Consider the following 12,105-nt stretch of genomic DNA (forward strand, 5'->3'; position numbering starts at 1 on the left):
TAGTTGATATCTGAAGGTCAGATGGAAAGGATGATGCGTTGGCCCTATGCAACAGGATGAGGTTCACAGAGCATCTCTCTGCACACATCACTCCAGAATGGAGGAAACAATACATCCAGTATGAGGCTTTAAAGGAAATGGTGTATTCTGCTCATGATCAGGCCCCATCTATCGAAGTTACAGATGAGGATACAGTTAAGAGGTACCATGCTAAGTCCGAGGAAAGGTTCTTCCAGATATGTGAAAAGGAGCTGGAAAAGATCAACACTTTCTATTCTGAAAAGCTGGCCGAGGCCCAGCGTCGTTATTCCACATTGCAGAATGAACTTCACTCCTCGGTGGATGCCCAGAGAGAGAGCTCCACCTACGGGTGGGGAATGAGGAAGATGAAGACAGTGTTTGCCCTGTCCCAACAGGAGAGGTGCAAACACAGAAATATTAAGGACCTTCAGCTTGCCTTCTCGGAGTTCTACCTCAGCTTGATACTACTGCAAAACTATCAGACCCTGAATTTCATTGGATTCCGTAAGATCCTGAAGAAACGTGATAAGATCTTGCAGACAGACAGAGGGGCAGACTGGAGGGTGGCCCAAGTTGAAGTGGCACCCTTTTACACCTGCAAGAGAATCACACAACTTATCACTGAGACCGAAGCGTTGGTAATAACAGAACTGGAGGGAGGGGACAGACAGAGGGCCATGAACAGACTGAGGGTGCCTCCCCTCGCACAGCCGGCTCCTGCATGGACCACCTTCAGAGTGGGGCTCTACTGTGGGGTGTTCTTTGCCCTATTGGTCTTGGTGTTTATCAAAGGAGCTGTTGGGACTCGTAGTGATGACGTTTGGCCTCTGGTGAGGATTTATAGAGGAGGCTTCCTGTTAATAGAGTTCCTCTTCCTGCTAGGCATCAACACCTACGGGTGGAGACAGGCAGGTGTTAATCATGTACTCATATTTGAGCTCAACCCCAGGAATAACCTAGCCCATCAACATCTATTTGAGATTGCCAGTATGTTGGGCGTGTTGTGGTGCGTCAGCCTGCTGTCCTGTCTATTCAGTGACACCATCCTTGTACCTATGCAGGCCAACCCTATAGTTATGTACAGCTTATTCTTCCTGTTCCTCATCAACCCCACCAAGACCTGCTACTACAAGTCGCGCTTCTGGCTCCTCAAACTGCTGTTCCGTGTGGTGACAGCTCCGTTCCATCGCGTGACATTTGCAGACTTCTGGCTGGCTGACCAACTGAACTCTCTGGTTGTGGTCCTGATGGATCTGGAGTACATGATCTGCTTCTACAGCTTTGAGCTGGAGTGGCACAAACTTGATGGACTCTTTAGCAGGGAAGATAAAATTGGTTGCTATCTGTATCCAGGTAGTGTACGCGCAGTGATCCAGTGTCTTCCTGCGTGGTTCCGTTTTGTCCAGTGTCTGCGCCGTTACAGTGATACCAAACGAGCGTTCCCTCACCTTGTTAACGCTGGGAAATACTCCACAACCTTCTTGGTTGTCACATTTGCATCCCTTTACAGTAAGCACAAAGCTGAAAATCATCCAGACGCCCAGATCTTCTTCGTATTGCTAATTGTCTGTTCAGTTGTCAGTTCCTGTTACACACTCATCTGGGACCTGAAGATGGACTGGGGCCTGTTTGACCGAAATGCTGGAGAGCATACCTTTCTCAGAGAGGACATTGTTTACCCACATAAGGCGTATTACTACAGTGCCATAGTGGAGGACATCTTGCTGCGGTTCTCCTGGACCATGACTTTATCTCTAACCACAGTATATGGTTACAATGGTCTGTCTGACATTCTGGTTACCGTGCTGGCCCCACTGGAGGTCTTCAGGCGTTTTGTGTGGAACTTCTTTCGTCTGGAGAACGAACATCTGAATAACTGTGGTGAGTTCAGGGCTGTGAGGGATATCAGCGTAGCTCCACTCAACGCAGACAACCTGACGCTGTTGGAGCACATGATGGACCAAGAAGACGGCATCAAGAACCGTAACGGCAAGAAAAACAAAAAGAGCTGGAAAATTAGCTACAGCATGAACCTACTAGCATCAAAGACTCATCAGACCAAGATTTCAATCGATGATACTGATGATGACTCCTGATGTCAGGCCACTCATCGTGCCTACGTACAGAATTTTATTCATATAGGAAATATGATACTATACATACATTTAACTGTAGTCCTAGATTTTCAGAAGATGGCATACCTACAGTATTTCTGTTCCGGACCATTTTCCTATAGCTTCATGTGATTGACTCAGCAGCAGATTTTATCTGCAAATTGATTGCCACCATCTTTGGAAGTAGGATGCTGGCCTCACCGTTATGTCAGGACAGAGGACTCACAACAACACTGTCAGTTATGTTTCCAAATGATGCTGTGTCACAGAATGTTGTATATTTTTTAGGCAAGAATGTAGTGCTTTATACTTCACTCACATCTGTGGTTGATTTATCCCTGGACAGTTAGTTACTAGAGCAGCCTGTCCCGGTGCTGATGTGCTCTAATGGATATTATCTAACGGACAATCTTTGGTTTGGACTCATATTTGGTAGATTATAATTTAGAGTAGTACTCCAACACTGAGTTATTGTTATGTCATTAATGTGTTACTTTGTGCTTACAAGCGACAATTGAGGAATCCAGTTGCCGACTCTCTTTCACCAGCAAGGAGGGATTAATCTAAAAGTCTGCATTTATTTATTATCATACGTCTTCCTGCAGTGCTTATTCATATGCATCAAGCTTGATTCATGCTTTCAATTATCCATAATCCATCAAATGTATGTATCCCTCTACTATTATTTTATTATTCCATTCATTCTATTCTGGTTATATTTCATAAATATCTCAGGTCCAAACTCAACATTCGTGTGTGATTTATTGCAGGCTACAAGGCTTAATAGACTTGTTTTATGTGTAAATGAATGTTTAAGCTGCCATATTGATTGTGAAATTAGCAGAAGAAGAAATATGCAGTGTCTACAATATTTGAAAGTTTACTCAAATGTACCAGATTTGGTAATTGGTATGTTATTAATTATATTCTATTAATTAATTTGAACTGTAGTCCCAACTTTTGCACAATTAAACTAGAACTCAGCCTACATGTTTAATTTTTGTATACCTAAATGTTCTATTCTTATTGTATTCTGTTCTGTGTATTTTCTGATTTTTACATTTTTACATATTTTAAGTGATTGATGGGCAAACCTTTCAAATCTCAATAATTTTCCGAGAAGCGACCTTGCCCTAAAGGGCGAGTTGACTTTGGGGCAGGCCCGTCTAGAGTTAAAATGGACAGGTATCAGTCAAAAGGGAGACATCAAAGAGGAAGGATGGATGGAGAAGGATCAACATATGGAATGTCAAAACAGGTTCTGACATATATCCATATACTAATATTGATGACATCAGGGATCTCCATATATGGGCTTAATTGCGACAGCAGCTCGCATTTACTATGATCCCTGATGATGTCATAGTGATGTCACGAGACCTGGGCACAATATATGGGGGCTTTCCCCATGTATTGGGATTTTGAGTGATACACTGACGAACAAAAAACGCACGATTCCATAGTTAACTGCGACCTTCGGTCACAATCATAATAATGAAAATCACACCCGTGTGAAGTGAGGGGCGCTCTAATCATCGTACATCATCAAGAATGGTGGTCCCTTATTGGCCAAGGGTTCCCACCGACATACATATGCCGATTTGCTCAGACACATATGACATAAATTCTCCGTTCATTGTCAATGGCATTTTTAAAGTTTGTTCAGACAACACAAACATTAAAGCTGTAGCCGGGAAGGAATATGGAATCATTGAACGTAAAGTCTCTCTACAATAACGATATGGAATTCGTAGCTGTTCTTGGGTTTGTGATGTGTTCGACATGGCATGATACTTGCTGAAAGGTGCAATCAGGTTCAGTGTTCCGGGCTAGTGTCGTTCACTGATTACAGACTGGAGATGACGTCAGCTTTTTTTATATGCTGATTGGCTGAAGAGGTTGTCTGTCAACGCTGTAGTCCCAGGTCGTAACCAGAGTCCAGACTCCATGAATGGAAATGCGATTTCAAGGGGAGTGGTTAACACCCCAATCGCCCAGGACGAAGTTCACCGTCCTTTCAATTAGTAACACCCAGCACCCAGGACGAAGTTTTATCCAAAGGACGAAGATTATTGATATCAAAGCCGATCGCATCGCTCCACAGCCTAGGAGCGCCTGTTGTGCAATACTTGATGTTGCGTAACAGTGGGAGGTCATCGAAAATGTCCCCCCCCTGTTTAGCCGACGAGACCAAAAATCTTAAAACCTTAATAACTCTTGATCTAAATTATTCCGTCCAATTCTAAGAAAAGATCATGTCTTAGACGGCCCACCGCAGTACCATCGCTAGTCGCGATAGAATTAATCATACCTCCCGTTGTTGTCGATCGGCTCTAGAGTGTTTTGGCTACATTTAGCTGCTACACCCCTCCCACTAATTAATATTTTCAGCCAATTGCAATGTCATATTACCCCAGTGATCATGCGTAAGTAAGTCCTACAGTAGATATATCTTTTATCCCCTAAAAATCATGATTTGGCAACAAACGGTTATATTTTTCGCAATTGGGAATTCATGTCTTTATAAACGATTGTAAAACATAGATTGGTTACATAACCAACAACAGCCAATTATCTACTACAAACGTTATGCAAAGCTCGGCAATCACAGCGGAAGTTAGGTAGGTTACTCCAGAAGAAGAATAAAGTGTTAGACTAATAAAATGTGTAGTTGCAATGAAAAGCTGCCTGTGTCAGCTGTTCTGTCTTTTTACGTAGCAAATATTATGACCTTTGCTTGCTTTCAACTTGCAATTGCTCAAGACTTTATTTATTTATTTGACAGGGACAAAGCTCATTAATCAACATGTCAGTTTTCACCTGAGTTAGCCAAACGCTAAATTTCATCTGTAGTCCCTGAGCAGGCTCTTAAAAAATGAATGATAAAAGAAAGACAGAGTGTATGCCAGCACACAACACCATGCGTTGATGCCATGTGTGCATATGTGCAAGCACCCAACACTATATCCATACAAAAACACAATACAATAAAGGAACAGATCAACATGGTACAGGAGACAGAACTGCAACGTGAAGTGAAAAATGACACCGGTGATGAATACTAAATAGTGCTGATAGTTACTCATGATTACAGATTTGAATTGTTTTTAGCCACCTTTTCAGGTTGAATTTGAAGGTCAAATAGTTGGAGGTCTCTCTTAATTCTGTAGGGAGACTGTTCCAGTGGTGGGAGGCTCTAACAGAAGACTGTTTTACCAAACACACTACGTCTGATTGGCACTTCACAGTCTCCTCTGGTAGGACCGGACATAAGAATCTTTGTAAACGTAACCAACTATACTAACAATATTGGTGGGTCTAAGCATAGAATATCAACTTGACAATAAAGTGTTACAATTACTATAGTCTGGTTTGACCTTTCGGACAACCACACTAATTATTACCATTTCAATCTGGAACCTTGGCGTGTGTGGCTGCAGCCGAAGGAACAAAATGATTGTAATTGGCTAGAAGTAGTAGTATAACCTTTTGGGATATAGATGGATAATTGCTCTGCAATTATTAATTAATAAAAAATGACATAAAAAAAACATTCAGGAATCCTTAGCCTGGTGGCACCATTGCACAAGAAATATTGTGTGCCTCGCATTTTCAAACTTACTGAATATACAGACAAGCAAGTGATCGCAAAATCTCCACCTGCCTGGCATAGATAAAAACACCTGAAACGGGCTCTATTTTCATACAGTTGACAAGCTGTATGAAAGCTGTAGTAGCTAGGAATATAGTCATGCTCAGGTTATCTCTGGATTGAAGTTGTTGCCATTTTGCATCACATCATACCAGAAAAGCTCTGGTGCTGTTACTGTACAGTACATGTAAGGGACAAGGTTATTATAGTTAACTAAAACTAACTTTTTTTAAAACATTTTCATTAACTGGAACTAAAACAAAACTAGAAAAGGAAAAGAAAAACGATGACTAACTGAAACTGAAATGTGTGTTTACAAAACTACTGTATCTAAAACTAACTAAAATGATGGACAAAATGCTTTTATGTATTTAGAAGCTTAATCATTAACGGAATATAATAATAATACTGAAAAGTTTTTATTACACTACTTAGTAAGTAAATAACTAAATAACTAACTAACTAAAACTAACTGAATTAGAAGAAAAAATTGTCAAAACAAACTAAATCCCCAACTATTATAACCGTGGTAAGGGAAACATCAATACAAATTCACAAATTGAGTGCCTAAAAGTCTGCCATAAAAACAATGACAACAGGTTGGCCACTGTGGCCTGGATAATAGCAGTGGGTGATTCACATGCTATCGCTCCCCAAGTCCCCATACGACTGCTTGCATGAGTGACAGCGCAGTAGGCATTAGAATAGAGCAGGTGGAGTGCCATTAACTGAGTGAATTTATCCATGCCCAAACAAAGAATCCAGACACAGGCCCGAGGAACTGCTCTTCATTCAGATGTCCATCATTCTACAGATAGTGCACAGAGGCCATTTACATTTCAACAAGGGATCATTGTCAGAATCCTACAAGACACCTCTGAGTCTGAGGAGGAATCTGCCAGCGCAAGTGAGCACCATTATTTCTTGGAAGAAGAAAGGGGAGAGAGAGAGACAAAAATTAAAATGAAAGAGAGCGAGACTGAGAGATGGACTAAGATGAAAAAGACAGAGAGAAGTGCAAGGGATCAGTGAAAGTCTGCTGGGTGAACTCACAGTGAGCATGTCATCGCACTTCATGTCCAGCGTTTCCCCATCCTCGCTCTTGTTGTAAAACTTCCTGAAGAAGTTGAAGGCCACAACGGTGTAGAGGTACACCACTACCGCCAGCAGGCCCACTGTCAGCGCCAACTGACACACACACACAGCCCTCAGTAAACAACTTCAAATGAGAGGAACCTGTGAAAAACAAACCGTTTCCAAACACTGGCTATGTTTACATGAGCAGTTAAATCCCCTTTTCATTTCATTCCGAATAGAAGTTAAATCCTATTAAACGTTGTTATGTAAACACCTACAAAAACTTAAATCCGAATGAAAACGCTCGATGCGATTTAAAAACCATTCCGATGTCACTGGCCGGATTACTCCGATGTTCAATGCGATTGAAAGAAAATTGGACTCATGTATACACTGCTTCGGATGTAAGTTCATTCTAGTCTTTCTGAGCATGCTCATTTCCAAGGCGCTCCAACTCCAAGGCGCTCATATCCGAGGCGCGCCGAGGAGTTTGCACATATAGCGGTTATTGACGGGGACTCACAGAAAGACGGAGGAGCGAGAGGACGAAATGCCGTCAGTCCGCTGTTCAGTAATCTCTCTCGCTCTCTCTCTCACACACACACACACACACACACACACACGATAATAGCGTATTCTTCCGACTTGCCGGGTTGCTGTCATCAGCAAACGTCGAGGAGGAGTCGAGGATACTGTTCTCTAGGGGAAAGGCCAAAGTCAGTCGACTCGCTGACTACAGTCATTCGCTCGGCGAGTTTTCCCTTCTCGCCATCCACACAAACCGCTGCTCCTCTACCAACTGCTATGGAGAACTTCCCTCCGCCCGCCCGCCTTTGAATCGTAGCATAGGTCTGAGCAAACCACATGTCTGTGGGCAGTTCAGAGAAGCCCCCCACTGTGTGTGTGTGTGCTATAATGTCCATCCTATCCCTTTAAACTTGTATAGGCTATATAGGCCTATTCCAAGTTGCAACCAAAACGTCATGAAACATAACGGCTTTGCAGTTTAATTGCATTGATGAGCAGCTGCAATCAATCTAGTATTAAACACCCAATTTATTCTCTGGTAGCCTATACTTTGCCCGGAATATATTATGCCATAATGATGCGGCGATGGTGTATCGTATATAAGCTATGCGGCTATATGCTTTATAGTTTATGCGATGTACAAGACCACAGATGGGACACGTTGTCAGCCTGCAGATCAGCGCATAGCCTACAGATGGCGTAGTTTTACGTGAATTAACATGTATTATGTCTTATATCACATCTCCTTGTAAACACTCGGAATGACCATTTCCCATGTAAACTTGCGGCAATTTTTTTTACTTCTGAAGTATTTATTCAGAATGATCACCCTGCATATAAACGCGGCCACTGTTCTTGTGCGACACACACACACACACACACACACACACACACACACACACACACACACACACACACACACACACACACACACACACACACACACACTTCCTTCACCTGTTTGCCGTTGTGGGTGACCGAAGAGAGGATGGTCTTGATGGTCTTGAAGCCCATGGCGATGTCCAGCAGGTGGGCAGCAAAGAAGAAGTTGTTGTAGTGACCCAAAACTGACATGGCTATGTACCAGGCCAGGTACAAGAAGGGCTACAAAAGAAACACACACAGACACGTGCACAATGCACATGTTTCCAACCAATGCTGATAGGAAAATCAGGCTCAGTAGTTTTCAATCTACGCTGACTTCTGATTCAGTGACTTTTATTGATTCTCCTGGCAGACTTCATCATATCACATAATGAAATATAGCCTGCAATTTCTGCACTTCCAGATAAAGTGGAAAAATATCTTTTTTGAAAATCTATGATGCCATGCCCAATGGAAATGAAAAGTTTTAACATTTCATGAAAGATAAGGGCCAATAGTCCAATTTATTGTCAAAAATAAGTCGGTTCTGGAGATGTCCTAGGGCTGAATTTAGTTAGGCTGTCAAATCAAACTCCCTCACGGCTAGCACCGAACTCGCTTGTAAATATCGGAGATCCTTGACATAAATGTTTCTGGCCAAGAAATGAACCTTGCACAGCGGGTAAATATCTGACCTCGCTGACTGGTGCGCCTTCCAGCCAGTCAAACACGTTCTGTTTTCCTGGTGTGTGTGTGTGTGTGTGTGTGTGTGTGTGTGTGCACTTCAAATGAAATAAAGGTTTTCACAGCTGTTTTCCCATGCTTAGAACAGAAACAAGTGAAGTGAATAAGTGATACATACACATGCGTAAACTGTCTCCTCTCCCCTCCTGCTGCTGCTCGTTTAAATATAAGAACTTCAAAATAAAATAAACATGTTTGGCTCTGCATAATCTATATAACTTTTGCTAACTTGATATATTTTTATAATTTGAACACATCATCTGTCAGAGTTCATGTAGTACATGTCAGCTCCGGCTGTCATGACTTCCAACACTGCAACGTAACCACAAAAAACAGAGGTACAGCACATCATGGCGGTTGATAGATTGTAGATCTGTTCTTTTGAGGCACAAAGGAGACAGCAGTGCAATAGGAATGTTATCATTTAACCCAAATGTGACAAAGTCATGTCATGTCTATAGGTTCCATGTTTTTGTTCTTGCTTAATGTAAATTGCACTGGATTAAAAGTCTGCTAAATGCCAAAATTGCAAATTGTGCATGAGTATATTGTCATTGTTACACCATTGTGTGTGTGTAAACAAAGAAAAAAAGAGAGACTTAGGGGTTTGCACGCTATTTGCGCATAACGCCACCACAGCCTTAAAGGGTTAAAGTTGATGGAGGTGACACTCAAAACACACCCATGACTAATTCTGTTTTACGCACAGCACCATGGCGCAGAGCGCAAATTATACCGCACCCATAATAGCAAAATGGCATTGGTCACGCCTCCACATCTTAAATTACGACATATGACACGTAAACTAAGACACGCTAAATGGGGCCCATTGTGTCCAATCTAGTGTGCTGTCTGTTTCAAATAAATGTATTGACATTGCCAACCAGTCAGTTAACCCAACACCAGGGTAAAAGGTTCTCAATACAACTCACACAACAAACACAAACAAAATCGACATCCATGGATGCACAAAAACACCCACACGTGAACAGGAACACACATAGCAAAACATAGATTAACAGACAAGATACAAATGTGTGTTCTGGACAATACAATATCACAGGATATTACCACCATAACTCTGACACATGCAATCGTATGAATTCAATTCACACTCCTTATCCTCCTAACATGGGTCTACTCTATTCAAACAGAATAGTAGATATGCACTGCACATATTGCTAGTTCACGTTTTATTGCCAGTGAACGTGAATTGCAGGAAATAACTCTTTATCTTTGCCTGTTAGAAACAAGATGGCATTATGCAAACAGACGGGGTAATAAATACTAACAATATCACACACACACGCGCACACGCACACGCACACGCACACGCACGCACGCACACACACACACACACACACACACACACACACACACACACACACACACACACACACACACACACACACACACACACACACACACACACACACACAACTCACATTATCAGTGAAGACGACTCCGAGCTTCCAGACTTGGTACTTGACATCAACGGAGTTCAATCTGAAAGAGATATCATTTTGAGATGGATAAATGACGGTAATAAATCATCCTTTTGCACAGCAACAGGGGAAATCCAGCACACTGTCTTCACTTAAAGATGGTCACTCATCAGACATGGAACTCAGAACTCAGGTCAGCATGTGCACGCAATTAACAGGGAATGCCTTCGAGACAGGACATCATGTTCTAGGACCTGTCTCTGTCTTCTGGCCTCGCTCTCATCAAAAGAACAGACATAAACACACGCATGCACACACTAGCAGTGCACTGGCTAGAGACAATGACAGAGTGTGTGCATAGAATGCCAGTACTATCCTCCAAAGTGTTTTTTTTACAGTCATTGACAAGCAGCTCAGACAGACAGAAGTTGGACATCAATACAGTCACCCATCTTGATATTGATTGCTCAGCACGGAGCCTCCTAAAGGTATTCCATTCTCCTCTATAGTGAAAGGTAATGAGATAAAACAAACAAATGGATTTCTTGGTTGAGTACATTGTACATACATGTTTTTTTCCATAAATGAATGCCCTATTTTATATGTTGAGTGTCAAGCTGAATTAGTGAAAATAGCAGATCTACTGTACATGCTCAACACATCATGATGAGACACATTGTGAGCTTGTAGATCTGCTATTTTTCCTATTTCTGAGAGTGAGAACAGAATATTTATTTTAATCTTTGAAAACCTATATAACGACATGGCCAAACACCATGGACACCAGTGCAGGTTATTTTTTCCATTTCCTGAAAAGTAACGGTTTAGGACATTATTGTTAGTTAATTAAATTAACATTGACACAAATTAACAGACTTTTTACTTTAATTGCATACTGTGCATGTATGCAAATAATCTGTGTGATGCATGCCAAGACCCCTAGCATGCCCTGTCACCAGTCATCTGTTGGACAGCACTGTACTCTATCACCTGTATGACTGATGCTGCTAAAATTGCCCAATGGCACAGATTCATGGTTGAACAGAGTGATGCAGAGAACGGAATACAAAACATGAGCACACATGAAAGCAGCCAGTGGTGTTTAGAGCTCATTATGTGATTGCAGTCTCAGGCTCTCGGCTTGTTTTTTTCTTTCTGTGGGGAAATGAGTGGAAAATTACAAAGCAGCCTGGCAGTCACACTGATTTCAGATGACAGCTCCCACCCACTGTGCTGTAGATTCCAAACACAATACAGAACAGATGACAAAGGGGTCCATCAGACACATGTTGCCCAATAATTACTTTCGAATTGGCAATCTTTGTGAGGTACACGCGTCCTCCACGCATTTATCAACTCACAGGGTGCTCCAGGTGCCATCTTTCTCCTTCTTTCTCCTCCTCTCCCGGGTTAGGGAGCTGAAGTCCAGAGCAGCCTGGTCGAGGCCCAACAGGGCACTGATCCTCTCGCGACCGTAGATTTCTCCATACTTATCCATCACCTGATGGGGAGGGATAGGAGGATGCCTTTTAACCCATTCTGACCTGAGATCAGATTCATACGAGGTTTCCACTGGACACACACTGGTCTGATTAACCCATTCTGACCTAAGATCAGATTCTAAAAATGTCAGTCGTTCTTCGATTTTTCAAAAAATAGC

General features: G+C 42.1%; 2 protein-coding genes across 2 annotated transcripts in view; one reads left to right on the forward strand and one right to left on the reverse strand.

Moving 5' to 3' along the window:
- The window catches only part of LOC310865836 (ryanodine receptor 2-like), a gene marked incomplete at both ends in the record, with an annotated part of 126,701 nt that overhangs the window by 7,690 nt on the left and 106,906 nt on the right, over positions 1–12,105 (reverse strand). Inside the window, 4 exons of the mRNA XM_083775046.1 lie at positions 6,841–6,975; positions 8,350–8,496; positions 10,446–10,506; positions 11,807–11,946. Coding sequence (XP_083631172.1) covers positions 6,841–6,975; positions 8,350–8,496; positions 10,446–10,506; positions 11,807–11,946 — 483 coding nt within the window. The remainder of the gene's footprint in view (positions 1–6,840; positions 6,976–8,349; positions 8,497–10,445; positions 10,507–11,806; positions 11,947–12,105) is intronic.
- Positions 57–2,117, forward strand: LOC310865200 (xenotropic and polytropic retrovirus receptor 1 homolog; the record flags this gene model as incomplete). The annotated part of the gene is made up of 1 exon (XM_083774225.1): positions 57–2,117. The coding sequence occupies one exon, from the start codon at positions 57–59 to the stop codon at positions 2,115–2,117; it is 2,061 nt and encodes a 686-aa protein (XP_083630351.1).

This window comes from Protomyctophum parallelum (genome assembly GCF_964188405.1).
Source record: "Protomyctophum parallelum genome assembly, chromosome: 10".
Classification (NCBI taxonomy): Eukaryota; Metazoa; Chordata; class Actinopteri; order Myctophiformes; family Myctophidae; genus Protomyctophum; species Protomyctophum parallelum.